The following is a 20,217-nucleotide window of genomic DNA, read 5'->3' as shown; positions in this document are numbered from 1 at the left end:
TCTGGTCTGAAACCATTCAGGGCCATCTTCTCTGTATACAAGTCCGATTTGGTCCATCCAAAGTTGAAGACAACGCGTGTGATGCTGAGGTGAGGGTCTGCTCCCTGGGAATTCTCCAATCCGCGTCACAGTGATGCCATGTCAGGGACGTTCAGCAGTCATTTATTTCTGTCCCGCCTCTAAACCTTGTCCTTTGTCAACCATCCACATTAGTGGAAGTAAGCAATGGCTGGTATAATCAAAAGCAGGAGATCACCCCGGTCTTTTCATTTTGCTTTGGGACTCTTCATTTCGAAGTGGATCTTTCTCCCCAGATACTTCCTTAGGCTGATATCAAAAGTAACTTGCATGTCCTGACTGTAATCCACGAGGAGCAGGAGGTGCTCCGAGCATCTTGTGCCGAAGAGCCCATGTGTGAGTGGAAATGCCATCATGGAATGGATCGTCCACATGTTGATAATTAAGTGCTGTCTACCTTGGCAAAAAAAGAAAAAAAAGAAAAAATCTTTTTCATCCTACAGACATCTATAACCATGCTCCGTGGGTTGTTCGCTTTTGTATAAAGTAGATGCCCTCCACACATTTGGTGCATTCGGCTGTTGTGAGAAGGTGTTGGATTTTTCTGCCAGTTCATTACAGACACAGAATATCCTTTGCAGCTTCAGAGAAGCCGCAGAGCCCACTGGTGTCTGTGCGGTTGGGCAACTTTCCTGCACCTGCAGCCGGCTTTGGCATAAGTAGAGGCTGCCTGGCGAGTTGTTCTCTCCACATTCTGCAGAAGTGCATCTCTAATTGCTTGTGATCTACCAAGGAGGAATAAGTGTTAGAAGAGACATTTTCACAATGGTAGATCTCTGTTGAGTGCATATATCAGTGTGAGTCAGGATGTTTGTAAATGCATTGCGATGAGCCTAATCTGCAACTCAAGAGAGCCATCAGGGTGGGGGGATTGAGTTGTTAAGTGTGAGCACTTCCTAAACTTGAAAGGAAATTGAAAGTTGCGGTTCCTATAGCAACCACAGCTCAGACACATTGCAAATTCACATATATTAATGTATTTAAATCAAATTCTCATATACAAATATAGTGTGATGGATTTAGAGTTGCTATGGAAATTGAGTCTGTGCTTTCTCTTTTCCTTGGGGACTTGAGTGTTCCAGCCTTAAAATGAGATCAATAGAAATATTAGATGGTTTCAAAAAGGAAACAACCTAAGAAGAATAGTGGGATAAAGGATTTGAACAGTCATACTTAAATCCCTAAATGTAGCTATAAAGAAATCCTAACAGTATTTTTCCAAATCTATGAATATGTGACTGCTCTCTCAATTATCTTTAATTTGGGTTCTCTATGGCTGTTCCTAGGATCTTAACAAGGTGACCAGGTTAATTGGTTTATTTGTTGACTCCCCGTAATCTAAGTAAGCATTATCTGTCACTTTTTGGGGGGAAAGAAGAGTTGCTTTTACTTTCCCAAAAAGTTTGTTCTGTGTGTTTTTAGAAGAGGCAGTGAAATGTGGCAGTTTGGTGATTTTGTCCTTGTTCTGATACAGATTTTATGGCCCAAAATATGGTGTCTCTTAGTACCATGTGCACTTGAAAAGAATATGTATTCTGCAGTTGTTGGTTGGTTTAGTGTTTTAGAAATACCAGTTAGATCAAGGTAGTGGATAATGTTACCCAAATCCTCTGTGTTTTTACTCATTTTTGTTTTTGTCTAATTCTAACAATTGCTGTGAAGATGTTACATCGATTGTGGAGTTGTCTTTTCTCCCTTCAGTTTCTCTTAATTTTTGTCTTCTGTCTGTAGGGCTCCATTATTAGATGCATACATATTTATGATTAAGTCATTCCAGTGAATTGACCTTCAGATTTTATGAGGTATCCCTCTTGATCTTTGTTAATAAAACTTAGGGGGTTTTTTGTTTGTTTTAAAGATTTTATTTATTTGACAGAGACAGCCAGAGAGGGAACACAAGCAGGGGGAGTTGGAGCAGGAGAAGCAGCCTCCCCGCTGAGCAGGGAGCCTGATGCGGGGTTTGATCCCAGGACCCTGGGATCCTGACATGAGGGGAAGGCAGACACTTAATGACTGAGCCACCCAGGCACTCTAAAACTCTTAGTTTTGAAATCTGTTTTATCTGATACTAAACAGCCACTCTACCTTTCTTATGCTTACTGTTTGCTTGGTGTATCTTTCCCCATGATAAGTTAAATTTCTATCTGTCTTTGACTTTATATTGGAAGTACCTCTTAAAAAAGCATATAGTTGGGTCTTGCCTTTTTATTCATTCTCATAATCTCTGGACATTGCAGTATCCAGTCCATTACAATTTAATGTAATTATTGATTCAGCTGGATTTAGGTCTACCATATTATCACTTGTTTTCTGCTCGTCCCCTCTGGTTTTTGTTTCTCTTCCCTCAGCCCCGCCCCCCTTTCTTTTTTTTTTTCTTTCTTTTTTTTTTTTTTTTAGATTTTATTTATTTATTTGACAGACAGAGATCACAGGCAGGCAGAGAGGCAGGCAGAGAGAGAGGAGGAAGCAGACTCCTTGCTGAGCAGAGAGCCCGATGCGGGGCTCGATCCGAGGACCCTGAGATCATGACCTGAGCCAAAGGCAGCAGCTTAACCCACTGAGCCACCCAGGCGCCCTGCCGCCCCCCTTTCTTAAAGTAGGCTCCACACCCAGCTTGGAGTCCAACATGGGGCTTGAACTCCCAACCCTGAGATCAAGACCTGAGCTGAGATTGAGAATCAGATGCTTAACCAACTGAGCCACCCAGGGGCTTCTGTTTCTTATGATTCTCTTTTTTTTTTTAGTCTTATTTTACAATAACTGACGTATATCACTGTATGAGTTTAAGGCATACAGCATGATGGTTTGATTTACACGTATTGTGACATGATCACCACAATAGCTTCAGCCAACATCCATCTTTTCATAGAGATACAATAAAAAGAAACAAATCTCTCCTTGTGGTGGGAACTCTTCGGCTCTAGTCTCTTAATAACTTTCCAAGGCATCATACATCAGTGTCGGCTGTAGCCGTCTTGTCGTACGTTACGTCCCTAGCACTTACTTAATCTTATTGCAGCTGGAAGTTTGTACCTTTTGCCACCTTCTTGCAGTTCCCCTGCTCTCTGCTTCTGGTGACCACAAGGGTGATCTCTTTTTCTGAGTTTGGTGGTTTGTTTGTTTTAGAGAGTCTACCCATGAGATCATACAGTCTTTCTCTTTGTCTGATTTATTTCACTTAGCGTAATGCCTTCAAGGTCCACCCATGTTGTTGCAAATGGTAGGATTTTGTTGTTTCTTTTATGGCAGAAAAATATTCCTATGTGTGTCTGTCCCACAATTTATCTGTTTATCCATCGATGGATATTTAGATTATTTCCATGTCTGTTGGCCATTGTAAATAACACTGCTGTGAACATGGGGGTGCAGATACCTTTCCGAGTTTTCATTTCCTTTGGATAAATAACCATAAGTTAGAAATGATGGATCATAAGGTAGTTGTATTTTTAATTTTTTGAGCATCCTCCTTATGGTCTTCCGTAGTGGCTGCATCAATTTCCATCCCTACCAGCAAGCAGGGCACAAGGGTGCCCTTTTCTCCACATCCTCGCCAGCATTTCTTCTTTCTTTTCTTTTGCTGATAGCTGCTCTGATCAGCATAAAGTGGTATCTCATTGTGGTTTTAATTTACATTTCCCTAATGAATGCTTATGTTCAGCACCTTTTCATGCACCTGTTGGCCTTTCATACATCTTTGAAGAAATGTCTGTTAAGGTCCTTTGTCCACTTTTTTAAATGGAGGTGAGTTGATTGCTTTTTTGTCATTGGGTTATATGAGTTCTTTATTGTATTTTGGATATTAATCTCTTGCCAGATACATGGTTTACAAATACTTTGCCCACTCTGTAGGTTGTCTTTTCACTTTGTTGAGGGTTTCTCGTGCTAAAGCAGAAGCATTTTAGTTTGATGGAGTCCCACTGACTGTTTTTTGTCGTGTGTGTGTTAGGTGCCATATCCATATTCTGGAATTTTAAAAGTATTGTACGTTCCTTCCAAATTTGTTGCCTCCCTACCTATATCTCTTCGCATTAATTTTTTTTAGTGGTTGCTCTAAGAATTACAATATATATACTTACCTTTTCACTGTGGACTTAAAAATCATATTTTATCTCTTCATGTAAAGTGTGGAATCCTGGCAGCCCTTCCTCCCACTGTCCTTTGTTATACTTGTCATCTGTCTGTTACTTCCACATGCATCATAAATCCCGCAAGGCAATGTCACAACTCCGGCTTTAAGGCAGTATTGCTCAGTTCGTGGGTTCTGAGCATTTCAGATGTACTTTTCTACACTGAAATGTGCTGTGTGTGTAAAAGACTTGCTGGCTCTGAAAACTTAGTGTGAAGAAAATGAATATAAAACCTCTAATAATTTCATTGATCACGTGTAGAAATTATATTTTGTATATATTGTATGTATTTGCACATATTAAAATAAATGTCCTTAAATTTTTAAGTTACAAGATTAACATTCCTTTTCTATGAGGCAGTACTATTTTAACCAATCATATGTATTTTAAAGAAATTAAAAGAAAAAATAGGGGGCTTTTCCCCCGAAGTTCTTACCATTTTCCCTCTTCTTCAGTCATTCCTGTAGACCTGAGTTCCCTACTGATTCCATTTCTCTTCAGAGCAGGTCCAGTGGCAACGAATTCTTTAATTTCCTTTCTCTGTAAATGTCTTCATTTTACCTTCATTACTGAAAATTTCCATAGATAAAGAACTCCAGCAGATCATCCTTTCTTCGTGCACCTCAGAGCTGTGTCTGTGGCCTCCAGAGATAAGAAGTGCTTGCTCATCCTTCTTCCCCAGCATGCAGGAAGTTGGTTTTCTCTGGGTGCATTCCAGATTCCCTTTATCTCTGGTTTCCAGTCGAGTGCCCAGGATGTGCCTGACCATGGTTCTCTTTGAATTTATCTTGTTTTGGAGTTCATTTAAGCTACTCAAATCCCAAAGTTTATGTATTTTACCATATTTAGGAGATTTTCAACCATTTTTTCAAATATTTTTTCATCTCCATTCTCTCTGTCCTCTCCTTCTCGGACACCATTTATCCATATGTTGGAGCTTTTGAAATTATTCCTTAGGTTCCTTAGGTGCTGTTCACATTTTCCCCAACATTCTTTCTCTTTACATAATACAGCTTCAGGTTACCCTCTTTTTCCTCTGTCCCCTCTCTTCAATTGAGCATTTTAAAAATTTCAACTATTGCATGTTTTCAGTAGTAATTCACTTTTTTCTTTCTCTATTGATATTGCCTGCCTTTCATTTATTACGACCATCTTTCACTGAGTGTGGTTATGTAGTTGCTTTAAAGTTTGTGTCTGCTGATTCCACCATTCTGACCTCCTCGTGACTGGCATCTGTCGGTTTTGAGAACGTGTCACATTTTCCTGGCTCTTCATAGGTTGATTAATTTTGGATTGTATCATAGACATTGTGATGTTTTGTTAACATTGCAGCTTTTGGTGTCTTGCTCCAAAGAGTGTTGATGTTTTTGGTTTAGCAGGGACTCAATTAGAGTCCAAATAAAAAGTACCCAAGAAGTTAAATTTCATTGAGCGGGTCCAGAAAGGCCTGTGCCTTCACACAGGACTTCCTTTTCCTCATTACTGACAAAACCTATGTCTTCACTTACCTTTTGGGAAAAATCTGCCCTTAAGCACAAATGTTGCTCTCATCCCAAAGCCATTATTTATTCCAAGAAAGGCATTTTCCCATTTCTGCTCTTTAGACCAAACCAGTCCATGACGGCATCTGACGTCTGAGCCATAGGGGAGGCTTGTCCCTTCATGGTCTCCCCATCAAAATGAGTCACATCTGTTTATTCATACTCCCGCTATTATTAACTGTCCTCACAGCCCCCCATCATCTAACCATATACTGTACCACCCACACACCTGCTCACTTCTTCAAGGATCAAACATTCGTCTTAAGAGCTCATGTAATACCAACTCAAAACAAGAGGTGCCATTTTACTAGTCCCAGAATCAGCAAGAATTGTTTCCCAGGAGCTGCTAGCATGTCTTATTACGTGAACACTCGGTAATAAGTAATTACTTTCACTCCTTCCCTACCCTCTGTTAGCGCTGTATCCCCTTGGCCTCCTGCTAGTATGAAACCACCTAGTCACTGAGCTACCTTCCAGATAATGGCTGCTCAGGGGAAGGAGAAGGTATTGGTCGTTTTGTTCCTCCAGTTACACATCTGTCTTGTGTAAGATACATAAGATGCACCCCTGGGCATCGGGATACATTTCTGCTCAAAGAATAATTGAAACTGCATTTCTCAACCTGTAATGATAAAAGCACGGCACACAGTATGAGCAGGGCCATGCCAGGATATGGACTGTGAGTTTGGAATATTGAGAGCACAGATAGGACCAGAGACATGAAGAATGCAGGAGCTTCAGATAGGAATCTTCTGGTGGTATCTGAACCGAAGGCCGAGAACCTTCTTCCTAGGAGCAGGCATGCATTTTTCATTGCCATCTCAATGTGTTTGCTTACTGAGACAGCATCTTTGACGGGTATTTACTAACCCAGTATACAACCTTTAGTTATTTTGGCTTTTTGAAATCAAAATAGGACCTAGTTTTGCATAAAACTAGAGTTATTGAAAGCTTAGAGATCAGAACCTACAACCATCATCCCTTTCTTTGAGGTGGGGAAACTGCGGCACAGAGAGGGTCTGTAACTTGCCAGGATCAGACACTAGAAATGGGGGCCCCAGAGTTTAAAGTTTGACCCTGTGATTCCAGAAACTACACTCTTAAACCATTATATTGCCTCTGAAATATCATGGCTACAGTCTTGTTTTATGTTCTTATCTCCTCCTCACACTCTTCTGAACTGCAGTAAATTTTCACAAACCACATTCAAATTGCACAGCCTAGGGAGGACCTAAAAGACTCTGCCATGCCCTAAAGGCTTGAAACAGAGCACATGCTGTTCAATTTGAATGGTGTTTGTTTTTTAAAATAGCAATAATTTTGAAGTTTATAAGTGGTCTCATGCATCCTTGCAACAGGTTCTTGGTGGGTGTTCCTCCATTTCTGTAAACTCATCAGTGCAGAAATCACTGACCCCTGAGCAGAAATGTGTATGAAGCCTGGCGTACTGAGCCCCCGATGAGTGGGATTACCAGTCTTGGATTTCTTAATCCTTTGATTCATATCCTTCTCTGAATCGATGGTCTGGGTGATTTCAGAGGGAAGAATATAATACACCCCTCAGACAAAACCGGCACATGTTTCGGCGCTCCGTCCTCTGCTTCCCTCCCACGGGACTCTGCCAAGGACCAATGGCCACCTTTGTTGTCCCACCTACAGCTGGGGAGCCAACCCTCCTGGTCCTTCCGTAAACAGCACTGAGCCCTTTCATAACCAGCATCAGGTCATTTTTACTGCTTCTTGGCTATGCTGAAATACTAATTGGCTTTGCCCTAAATTCCACAGGTTACTCTGATCATCCCTTTTCTCTCCAAAGGAATAATAACTTGGTGCTTGGCTTCTTAACCTCACAATAAAACTTGCATGGCCTCAAAAAGCAATGACTTAGCATTTATTCTCAGTTTTCATAAACGGAATATCACTGGTCGCCCATGTACCTGTTTTTCTTCCCTTTGTCACTTGGTATGTTGGGCAGGAATAAAAAACAGTTTGACTTTGAAGAATTTTCTAGACTCCCTTTGAACTGGGTGAACTAAACTATCAGCCAGTTCTGTCTTGCTCAATCATTTTTTCTCCATTTGCCTGACACATAGAAGGTTCTCATTTAGAATTTGTTGAATTGATTTAAATTGAATCACTGAATGTCCATTTGGATCCAGGAAGATGCAGTCCGTAAGCTGATACATGGCTGTTCTTGACATTTTCCTGTCACTTCTGTCCCTGAGGACCCCCTGTATTATAGCTCAGGAAATAGTGTGGTGCCCTACACAGTAGCTCCAAAAATAATTTCTTAAATAGCAGCTCCTATTTAATGGACTCTTTTTTTTTTTTTTTTTTTTTTATGAAAGCTTTACTTAAATTCCCATTCATTCAGTCTCTCAGCATGTATTTTAAGTCACTCTAGGAGGTTCTGGAGATACCTGGATTCTGGAGATACCGTGATTCAAGGAAGGTACAGTCTTGTGACAAAACATGGCAGTAAAAAGGCAGTAGCTGTCAAGTGAGGTACATGCTGTCAGGGTATGTAGGAAGACCCCATGAGCTGGTCTTGCATGTTCTAGAAAGGCTTCTCGAGGGAAGAGTGAGATTGGACTGAGACTTGCTGAATGAGTAGAAGTCAGCCAGGTCAAGAGTAGGACAGGAGCGCTGCAAGCAGAAAGAGCAGAATGTTGTCGTCAACAGAGAACATGCCTATTGAGTGAACGGCACGTTGTTCCGCATTGGTGTTGAGATTGTAAGGCTGTGGAGGTAAGTGGGGCCCTCGTATGAGTTGAGAGGTGGTCTCCATGTGTGTTGCTGCAAAACAGCCACTACAAACTTAGCAGCATAGACCAGCACGCGTATTGTCTTCCACCTGCTTAAGTCTGGGCCCCGCTTAGCTGTGTTCTCCGCCTTAACACAGGCGGTTCAGGGGTCTGCTCGGGCTCTGTTCTAACAGAGGCTTAACCAGGGTACGCTCTCTTGGGTTGTGGCTGTTGCTTTCAGGTTGCAGAACTGAGGCTTCAGTCCCTTGCCAGCAGCTGCTCTCAGTTCCCAAAGGCCACCTGCAGTTCCTCACCATGTGGACTTTTCCAGCATTCAGGCTTCTTCAAGGCCAGCAGGAGGATTCTCGCTAGCAGGTACGCTAGCCATGCAGAGTTCTGTAGATGCCATCATCAGGAGAGTCACTTCCTGTCACCTGTGCCCTATTCTCTCAGAAGCTAGAGGCGAGGGACTGTACAAAGGTGGGAATACGAGGTGAAGCTCATTGGGGGGAGGGGGTCACCTTGGGTTCTGCTGGTCACAGAGGTTTGTACTTTAAAGGGGGCAGTTGGGAGTCATTAAAAAGTTTTAAGGACAAGTTTGCTGTTTAGTAATAGAGAATCCATGCAGGGTGTAGAGGTGCAATCCAGAAGACTAGCTAAGAAGCTGTTACAACAGACGATCCAGGGCAGGAGGTTGGCCGAAGCGAAGGTCATCGGCCATGTGGGTTACGGAGACTTTCTAAGGAGATAGAGTTGATGAAACTTGACCACTGGATGTGAGAAAGAAAAGGAGAAGGGAAGCCAAGGGTAAGTGATGCACACGTTTCTGGCTTAATGGTTGGTTGGTGGAAGCAGAGAGCCGGGGGCAGGAGCCACGTGCCGAAGAGGAGAGTAGAGGACTGCAGTGGGGCTCAGCCCTGGTTCTCACCCCGCTGAGCTCCAGCTGCACCATGGCCTCAGACCCTGACTGTCTGTCTGTCTCTCCTGTTGGCAAGGGAGTCTGGGTAAGATAGTGTTCATGGAGCTCAGCTGACTGGCCATCATTAGGAAAACAATCTCAAACACTGGTCTTGACCATGGAGTCAGTAGGTCTGTATCTACACTCTCAAGTCATTGTGTTCCCCCCAAATAGCCGTCTTAATTTGTAAGCCTTTGGCTGAGAGGACTGCTGTCTGCCGGGAGCGCGGGGGCACCACGAGGTCACAGCGATGCCTTTGTGCTTTCCTTCTTGATGGTCTGGCTGCGTTTGCTGGGCTGTGTCAGCCTCGAGCTTTTCTCATTGCTGCAGGGAACAGGCAAGGGGTGTTCGCCTAAATGGCTGGGATTCTGAGGTGATTGTTTTCATGGGAGTGAGGGAGTCTCACCGTTTGTAGAGAGAAACTGCTCGGAGGACAATTTGAACTAAGATAATGATTGGTTAGCTCCTCCTGTCTTTAAAAGCACACTTCATTGTCTACCGAGATCTGAGAGGTGAGAAAAGCCAGTTTATCACAAGAAACACACATACCACATTTAGGTAACTTTTCAGAGGTTTGATTTTTTTAATACTTGAGCCATTTGAAGAGGAGGAGTTCTTTCGTGTATTTTTCCCCACTATGAAAAATTCTCTGAAACCATAGTGACTCAAGCAGAGCCTGGAAAATACTGGAGAATCACATGATGGCTAAAAATAAGTACATCATCTCCAGCAGGGACAGTAACCAGGGCAGAAGTAACTCGGTTTTGTGAACGCTCACACCGGCTGGACGCGCTCGGGCCTGCTTGCCCATCCCAGGGCTAGGCTTTGTGACCTGTGGTGGGGGAAGGGGCACCCCCAAGGCCCTGGGGCTCTGGGTCAGGGTGAGCCACACCCTCCCCAGGCCCCTGACTCTCGGTGTAGCTCACTGGCATACGCTCCCAGGGCAGAGCCAGTTAGCAGACTGTGTGATGCCCCTTGAGCAGTGAATTGGGAGGGACACAGGCTGACTTGGAGCTACTTTTCTTCAGCCTTCTCCCACCCCCGGAATCAATAGCAGATGCCATTGATCAGAACAGGGCCTTTTGCTACTGTTCGGATGGCAAAATGTGAGTTGTATGCAATGGCCAGGCGTCTGTGCCTCTTTTAGAGGGTACGTGATAGGCTTGTCTCGGCTGGAGCATTGGAAATGACTTACCAGAGAGAACACGGTCTTGAGTGCTCCCTGCTCATACCTAGGAGAAAGCGTGCAGCGGCCTCCTGGGTGGCCACTCGTCTGTTCTCCACACAGCCTGCAGCCCGAGGCACTCCTCTGCTCAGCAGCCTGCACTGGCTCCCCTCTTCCCTCAGAAGGAAAGCCCACGTCCTAATTCCTAAGCCCAGCCACGGAGGCCCTAATGATCTGTGCCCCGGGCTTCCTAGGCTCCGGCACCCACCTGGCTCCTGGACAGATGAGGCCGGGCCTTTGCCTGGAGTGCTTGGCTCCTGACTCTCCACAGGGCCGCCTCCCCCCGACTCAGGTCCCTCTTTACACCTCACTTTCTCAAGGAGGCCCTGAAGTAAGGGTTACTCCTATAACTGGCACATCCCTTTCAGGGATCCCAGAAGTTGTGACTGTGGAGTTGTCATAAGAGATGTAGGCTTCTTTGAGGAATGGGACTTCTGAACCAGGCAATCCCCCCCCACACGTGTGTCACGTCAGTGCTGGACTGCCGCATGACCCCCACCAGCAGTGAACATTTAACTGTCCTTCCAAGGGGGCCTGAGTCTAGTGAGGCCCATGGAAGGCTTGTGGGTCTGAGAGGAGTTGAGACTGGAGAGAGATGAGTGGTGGACGCTCCGGTTCCCCAAAGAGGGTCCTGCAAATAGCTGCTCACCCACCCCACCCCTGCACTGCTCACCCCTACCCTCCTCTACCTTTCTCTTTTCTATAGCATTTACTTGCTAATTTACTATGTTATTAATTATCAGTTCCCCCTGTTAGAATGTAAATTCCACCAAGACCAGCATCTTCTGTTTCATTCACTGATGTATCCCAACTGCCTATAGCTTGCCAGGTACATGGTAGGGGCTCAGTAAACATGAGCTGCGTGAATGAATGAGTCAAAGTAATTTAAGAAGGAACACAGAGACTTGGGCTACAGCCTGCTGATTTTCAAGATACAGAGTAAATGGAACAGGAGAACTTATACCTTGGTGCCCACTTGTGGTTTATGGATTAAAATTTTTTATAGAGATTCATAGAGATTTTTTTGACAACCAGTTGGATTTTCTTATGACTTTAGCAGTTTCATTTTTGTTTTGTTAGTCTAGAAATGGGAAACCTGTGTACCTCATCATTAGTTGAATCACCTTTCATGTGCTGAGTAATAATGTGAGCTAACATTTACTGAGTACCTACTATGTGCCAGGCTCTTGTATAAGAACTTTCCATGTATGAACTCACGTGTTGTTCCCAACTCCAGGAAACTGGCACTGCTATTCCAGTCTTTAACATAAGTCCTGGCAGCAGCCCAAGTCACACCACTCAGCCAGTAGCAGAGCCAGGACTCCTGGCTGTAGGTGCTCCCCACATCATCCCCCAGCTTAACCACTGCCTCCCTAAGGGCAAGATGAGGGATAGCCATTTCCAGTCCACTCCCACACAGTTGATGTGCTTCGTGCCAGGCTTCAAGGTGCTCAAAAAAGGAGCTGCCCTCTTTTACAAGCTGACACTAAAGTAGCAAAAAGAACCCAACTTTGCCACTGGCCGCACTGGTGACAAAAGCCTGAAGGGCCATGAACTAGTAATTTCCGAATCAAAGAGCCAGCCTCTTGGACGCCTGGGCAGCTTAAGCAGCTGCCTTCGGCTCAGGTCATGATCCCAGGGTCCTGGGATTGAGTCCCACATCGGGCTCCTTGCTCGGCAGGGAGCCTGCTTCTCCCTCTGCCTCCGCCTGACACTCTGTCTGCCTGTGCTCCCACGTGCTCTCTCTCTCTCTCTCTAACAAATAAAAAGGAAAAAAAAGCCAACCTCTTAATAATCCCATGAGTCGGAGCCTCCCGGAACCCCAGCTACTTGCTGCTCCTTTTGGACTGACCTCTGGCCACTGACGTGCTTTTCTTTTTTCGCCCTCAGAGAACAGATGACAGAACCTACAAAGGGAAGGTATGGAGCCATTTTTGAAGGAAAGGGGCAGCTCTTGAATTTGCAGTGATCATAATTGTGGGGATTACAGTGGGACCACTCTGGTGTCCATTTTGTCACTGAGGATGAAACCCTCTTCCTGTGGGAATCAGCTCTTCTCCTCAGTCCAGCCCCATACTCTGTCCCCAGCAGTGGCTTTATTTACTTTTATTTTAACTAAGTTCATTACCTCGGTTAAAAATCAAAATCTATTTGCCAAGGTAAAGGGGATAAAGACATGAGGTCAGATCATCCACAAATAACTGATCAGTGTAGGTACAGTGTATCTTCTGCCAAGTTTCAGGTCTGTGGGAGTTTGTTTTGTTTTGTCTTTTAAAGGTTTTATTTACTTGGGGGGAGAGAGAGTACGAGCACCAGCAGGGGTGGGGGCAGAGGGAGAAGCAGGCTCCCTGCTAAGCAGGGTACCAAAAGTGGGACTCGATCCTGGGACCCTGGGATCATGATCTGAGCCAAAGGCAGATGCTTAACCCGACTGAGCCACCCAGGCGCCCGGGGTTTTGTTTCTGAGCTATAACTGACATTCAGCATAACAGTTTCAGGTATACGACATGACTGAATATTTGTATAGACTATAAAATGGTCACCATGATAGGTCTAGTCAACATCCATCACCACACATAATCACAATTTTTTTCTTGTGATAAGAACTTTGAAGATCTACCCTTTAGCAACTCTCAAGCATACAGTGTATCTGATGCCCCAGACTTGTGTTATAACTGGAAGTCTCTGCCTTTTGACCACCTTCACCCATTTCACCCACTCCCCAGTCCCTGCTGCTGTGGGGTTTTTACTTGAGGGAGAAGGACCTGGGGGTGGAATGTGCTCTCAATGTAGAGAAGCAGCGGGGGATGACCAGAAGACTGGTTGCTTCCTGAGTGTGTGCGTGCGTGTGTGTGTGTGTGTGTGTGTTGTGGGTACACACACGTGCACGCGCGTGTGCACATGTTTTTAATGTCTCTGTGGTTCTTGTCAACAGTATTAACGTCATATTTTTAGCTCCTCTGTTTATGATTTTGGCAGAAGGAATACAGCAGATTAAGTGAGAAGAATTTTTTAATTCCATCAGAGCTCCGGCCGTGAAGGATAAAGCCAAGTAAAGTGCTTTTCTTTGCTTTAGCCTTATTAATTCATTGGGCCTCATATGCCCAAAATGTAGCATTTTCTATAAACTTTAAGCTACTAATTATTGACATTAGACACAGTGATACTGTGGCTTCACTAAGGCAGTGAATAAGACCACTCGGTTTTGTTTTGTTTTTTTTACAACTATGGTTAAAATATCTTAGAATCATATTTATACACCAAATCCTAAAGGCATTAATTAAGACACAACTGCTCAAAGACTAGCATTGTAAATCATCTCCATATCCAATGAGTAAAGGCAGAGAATTACAGGGACTTGCACAGAATTTATGTCTCTTTTCCTCCGCTTCTGAAACTCCTTTTTCTTTTGAAAGGGAAAATTAGGGAGAGAGAGAAAAGCTTGAGGGAAAAACAATTCTTGTAAAACAGGGCTACCACTAATTATGTTTTCAGGACATCACAAGCAGCTTGAAAAAAAATTGTGGAATGGTTGATAGCTGCAAGGAAAAAAAATATCTGCGTTACAGCTGAAGTACTGCCTTCCTTTAAAAGCTCTTATGTAAATGTTTTTCGTGGAAGCATCTTTGAGCCAGGAGGCACGGGAAGGCACAGAAGCAGAGTCACCCTGAATTAGGGCACGTTCTGGGCAGCCGGAAGGCAGCCACTGAGGACCCTGATCTCTCAAGGCAGGATTAGAGGCTACTAAGGACAGTATTGGGTCATTTCACAAAGTTGGAATATAAATGGCAGTTTACCTAAAAGTGACCTACCAATGTTAAATTTGCTGACACTGATCATTATAATTTTCTCGGCATTTCCTTATTCTAGCAGCCCAGCACCCCAGAGATGCTGGGAGACAGCCTGGCACCCCAGAAGCTGGGTACTCTTCAAGAGTACGGTGGTTTGAAAGGAAGACCGTGAGACTTTTAAAGCAAATAAACAAAAACAGAGTTCTTTGCGGTCTAAGGAGTGTGATCTACTTTAGGATACTGTTTCCTCTCCTAAAAAGTAAACCGTGAAATCTTTAAACAATGACTAAAAGACTTCATTTTCATTTTTGTAAGTTTTATGATTTGGTATTTCTCTATGTGATAGCCGGGAGGGGTAAATGACTTGATATCAAATAGCAGCTCAAGGATTTAAAGAGCTCACTTTACATTTTTTTGAAAAATGAGCTTTTACTTTAACCCTTTAATTGTGTAGTTTGTTTTTTTTTTTTTTCTTTTTTTTAACTTGGAACCTCTGAAGACACTAAACTCTTTGACGCATCTTTCCTGTTCTTCGATTTCTTCCTTCCTTCAGAGGTCTGTAAATGCGCAGGTGGCTGGCCCTGCCCTCCCACGCCCTCGTCCACAGACATTTCACTCCCTGTGTGATCACTTTCTTTCCAAACAACTGAATCAGAATTTCAAAAAGCCTGACTTTAACTTTCAGATACTAATTACTTCATCTGTAACTTAATTGTTCCAATTCATTTTCCATGCCTTTGTCCGGCCTGTGAGTGACTGTCCAGGGCGGGGTGGGAGCGATTCTTCCATCCCGCATGTAACAAGTACAGGTGCCCGAGGGCAGACCCCCTGCCCCTGCCCTGCAGCAGAGGATGCCAAGTCTGATTTTCTTTGTTTTCATCTTTTACCTCTCGGAGAGATCCACCAGCCGCGTGCGTGTGTATCAGGTGAAATGCGTGTGTATCAGGTGAAAGACGGGGACTCCGTGCCCCAAACGACCTGGACAGGATCCATGAAACACAGGGGGCATTTTAAGGCCAAGACCCTGACCCAAGGCGAAGTTGGGCTCTGCCTGGAGCAAGTGATGTGGTTCCTTGGGAAGAAGCTGTGCCTGGGACAGCGTCTGTCCCTGCAGCCACTCCGGCCTGTCTGCCAGGAGCTGTGCCGTGTCTGCTGGGGGCCCCTCTTCCTCTGCCCACCAGCTTCCGTGTTTATTTTTAGTTCTCTTTTCTGTTGGTATCGTGGTCTTGTGGGAGGTTTTGGCTTGTCTATGAGCCTTCCTCTTTGACTTCATATCTAACATTTTAGGTTTTCTTCAAGCTGCCTTTGATGATGTCCTAGAAATATAACACATAATAGCTTTGTTTTACAAGCAATCAGCTTCTATTCCTTCCATGTTTTTCTTTCAAAATTTGCATGAGACTGGGTAAGGCAGGGTACAGGAATGAGTGATGAACATACGTCCGCTACTGCACCTGGCCCCCTCGTGGATGCTGACCTGCCTGGGGAAAAGGGCCCAGCATGGTTCAGGCACACTCCTGGGGAGCCCCTCCTGCAGGGCTGTTTCCTTCAGGAGAGGCCGTGGAGAGCTGGCCCAGCCCAAGCTAGCTTGTGCCTCTGTACTCAGAGTTAAATGCTTACAGTGACTTACAGTGATGTCCCTACTTGTACTTGGTCCTGATCCCAAGCGATAGCCAAAGGTAATCTTGAAACCAAGTAAGAGCTCGCCTTGTGGGAGGCTGGCGATGTTTTCGTTGGGTTTCCTGCATGTGTTGCCGGCGCGTGCTGTCAGCGACTTTGACCTTGGCATCAGCTCTGCGATCTGTCGCTGGTAGCTTTATCCTGGATGGCTATCTCTCCTAGGAGTTCTTTTAATGTATTATAAAAGCTTGTATTGAGTGTTGCCTCTGGGTCAGGCATGGAAATTGGCCTTGGGAGCATAAAATGGTAAACAAAACAGATGCAACTCCTACTCTGCCATGTTTAAGTCTCCTGGGAGATCAGGCCTAAGGCGAGGGCCACAGCGTTGCCGGGGACAGGTGCTGCGGCCTCCCAGAGCAGCAGCGTCCAAGCTCAGACCTGCGGGATACAGCGCTTAGTCACTCAGAGGAGGGGAATGGGAGTGATTCCGGCAGAGGGCTGCCAGCCCGAATCCTGCTGTGTGGTCTGTAGTCAGGAACGCTGCCTTGTCCCTGAGAAAGTTGAGTGTGGCCGGCCTGGCCATTCTGACTCCACTGTCACTCCGTGAAATCCCATGTGCTCCCGAAGAGCGGGGATCTCTGGCATGACGCGCTTCATGGTAGGCCCTGGATAAGCGTGTATTTAGTACATAAGAGGTGTCGAACATTGTCTTGAAGCTGCTTTCTGTTGGACTTTATTGGTATAAAAATATGATACACTGCTTATAAAAAGGTCTGAAGTAACTTGATTTTCCAGAAGCTTTTTCCCCAGCGAGGTTGGCTGGTAGCTGCCCTCGGAGGAGGCCCTTGCCAGGTCAGCATGTCCTCCCCCTGTGTCCTCTGCTGTTAGCCACATTATTTTCTCTACTCTGTTGGCATGGTCTTTAGTGAGCCTGGCCAGTCGGCCACTAGAAGTGGTGCTCCAGAAGTATCTTCTGTGGGCTTCTGCAGAGATAGAGGATCCTTGCAGCCCAATGGGAATCACAGATGAACCAAAGCCTCAGCTCTCTGGAATCCTTGGGAAGGTCTTCGGCATGGGCGAGGTTTTCAGCATGGGCAAGATTTTCAGCATGGGCGAGGTTTTCAGCTCCCTGAGGGTTTACCTTCGGATATTCGAACTGTTTTAAGTCGATTCCCAATTTGATTTTCATGTTAAAATATAGTAGGCCTTTTCCTAGAAATTTTTAGAAGAAAATTCTTTTTTCCCTTGCCACAGATTTTAAAAGGTGTGATATTGCCAGTGCTTTCTGAGGGGGTGTATGATTTTGCCTTTATACCCAGGGACTCCAGGCACCTGAACTCTTGTGGTTTGCTATATGATTGTTAGGAGATTGGTTGAAACTTGTAACTGCTGTCAGCACAGTTGGCTTCATTAGCCCCTGCCTCTTTCTGATCTGTTAGTACTGATAAACTGGGAAACTAGAAACCACAGAACCAGGTTGTATATACTTGTTCACGTGTTTATTTCAACATTTGTACCTTCAGAAAATATACGTTCAGCCAGGCGTGGTGCTAAGTACTGGGGTTACGAAGGTGAGGGACGCTGGTTCCTTGTGCTCCAAGACCTTCTGGAGAAGCAGGGGGGTATGGGAGCATGGCGGGGGATCGGGCGGAGCACCTCCCCACCAGGCTGAGCTGCCGTGTGGTGGAGACCAGGTGGGCCCCCGGTAATGGCGCTGCATTTCTTAATGCACGAAGTGTGTAAACATTGTTGCACAGTTTTGGCTGCAGAGGCCACTTCCTGTGTCTGTCATGTTCTAGATTGTGAGTGCCTATTAGGAGCTGAGCTTCCAGTGGGCAAGATTTTACCTGACGTCGGTGACCTCCCCCCGCCTCCTGCTCCGCTCAATTTCTATCATTATTAGTGGTGCTGTTGAATCACTTGGTCAAGGTGCTAATTCCCAGATCTTCCCCATTGTAAAGGCAAAGGCATATCTTTTTTCCATTACAGAAAGTAAATTTTAGGACAATACCTTGACATGCATGAATGGCTTATTCCCCCCAAACTTCTCACTTAATGTTTTAGAGTCAGTGAGCCTTTCCTGGACCAGTTACCTTTGTTGCAAAATGGTGATTTTTCCAGTTCTAACATTTCTTCTGAATTTGCCAGCTGTCCATGTTCTAGAAAGATTTTCATATCCTCCCTCTCTCCCTTCCTCCTCCTTCTCATCATTCTCAACTAGATTTTTATTTATTGAATGTATTACAGTCCATTAGAGCCATTATTCTTTTGATATATAAAACTGCCCCGAGTGTGGCTAAGTTGGAGACATTTTCCCACTGGCTCCTGTGCCTATTCACATCAGACCATGAACACATCCTTGCTTCCTGACACAAGAAGGTGTCCCACCCTATCCCTTCCCTGCCCCTCCCTTGGAATCCACCCACTCTCAAGAAGCTCTCTCAGGGGGCACCTGGGTGGCTCAGTGGGTTAAAGCCTCTGCCTTCAGCTCAGGTCATGGTCCCAGAGAGCATGGGGCTCTCTGCTCAGCGGGAAGCCTGCTTCCTCCTCTCTCTCTGCCCTCCTCTCTGCCTACTTGTGATCTCTGTCTGTCAAATAAGTAAATAAAAGTCTTTAAAAAAAAAAGAAGAAGAAGAAGAAGAAGCTCTCTCAGTCCCAGTAAAACTCAGACACCAGGCCATATGGAACAGGGGCACGTGCTGCTCCAGAGAGGTCATGGCTCCCACACGCTGTCAAGTGGCTGAACCTAGGAAATAGGGCAAAAATAGGCCCTTGTACTGAAGTTTTTCTAAAGTATTAATCTATCATAAGCTCTTTTTTCTTATTCATTAGAAACTCCATTATGGTGGTGCTTCAAGATTATCTAAGAACATTTCCTCTTAAAAAAAATTTTTTTTAAATCTCTTAGTACGAGTTGTTCTTATCTCTACAGAGGGAGAAAGGACAACATAATCTCATACTGAAAGGAAAAAGTGCTCAGAAATATTAAATAATTTGCCCAAGTGGACCCTGTCTTTGTACTTTGTGTACTGTTTTTTCCTTTTTTAAAAGATTTTATTTATTTGAGGGAGAGAGAGAGAGAGTGAGCGCATGAATGGGGGCAGAGGGAGAGGGAGAAGCAGGCTCCCCACTGAGCAGGAAGCTCAGCACCAGGCTGGATCCTGGGACCCTGGGATCATGACCTGAGCCAAAGACAGATGCTTAACCCACAGCCACTCTGGCACCCCTGTGTGCACTTTCTCTCAGTGTGTGTGCTACTTCTGTGATCGGAAGGGATCATTGGGGCTACCTTCTGTACTTTCTTGTAAACTTTTATATTGTACATTTGTAATCTAAAAAGCATCCTTAATGTTGCCAATATTTGTAATCTGTTCTGCTTACTTTCAGGTGCGGCTAAATCCAGTCCAGCATCTAAGCCAGGATCCACACCTTCTCGTCCCTCATCAGCCAAAAGGGCTTCATCCAGCGGCTCAGCATCCAAATCTGATAAAGATTTAGAAACACAGGTCATACAGCTTAATGAACAGGTAACTCATCAGCCCTGGCCAGGTCTCTGAGAGGGGAGGGAGGGAGCAAACAACTATAGGTCTGAGGTAAGGGAGCAGGGGCAGTAGTTTCAAGCAAGTAGGGATTAAAGAAATAGTTCAGGCAGATAAAATCAGTGGCCCAGTAGGAGCAAAAGATGTTAGTCAGAAATCCAAGCGGTACATTAATACAGAAGGACTCAGCCTCACGTAAATGCAGGTCCATGGGCCAATATCTCTCTCCCCACACCCACTCCCCCTACACACACACACCACCTCAAGGCCCAGTCACCAGCTTCAGGCTAGACCTCGGCCTCTCTGCCCACTCCCGGCCAGTCTAGATACCATTCACTCTTTCTCCTTCCTTCCTTATATGGCAGCACCTATTTGTCAAGCCTGTCCTTTGGGACAGACCCCATGCTTGGTGCTAATAACATAATGAGTAGTGAGAGAGAGACCTTAGACCTTCCCTTCCCTCGTAGGACTGAGAGCAGTGGTCTGAGGTGGGCGATTATGCCAGCAAAGTGAACACAGGACGCTTCCCACAACAGTAAAAGTTGGATGCCACAGAAGCACCAAGCCCAACACTCGGGGGTTAAAAAGGCCCCA

The 20,217-nt window shown here is 45.0% G+C and overlaps 1 protein-coding gene across 2 annotated transcripts in view; it reads left to right on the top strand.

Annotated features, from left to right (window-relative positions):
• The window catches only part of MAPRE2 (microtubule associated protein RP/EB family member 2), a 158,450-nt gene that overhangs the window by 127,562 nt on the left and 10,671 nt on the right, over window positions 1-20,217 (top strand). For both annotated transcript variants that reach the window (XM_047696481.1, XM_047696480.1), the window contains one exon: window positions 19,472-19,611. In XM_047696481.1, coding sequence (XP_047552437.1) covers window positions 19,472-19,611 — 140 coding nt within the window. The remainder of the gene's footprint in view (window positions 1-19,471; window positions 19,612-20,217) is intronic.

The sequence above is a fragment of the Lutra lutra genome, chromosome 12, assembly GCF_902655055.1.
Source record: "Lutra lutra chromosome 12, mLutLut1.2, whole genome shotgun sequence".
In the NCBI taxonomy this organism is placed as follows: Eukaryota; Metazoa; Chordata; class Mammalia; order Carnivora; family Mustelidae; genus Lutra; species Lutra lutra.
This window is presented reverse-complemented; position numbering and strand designations above follow the sequence as displayed.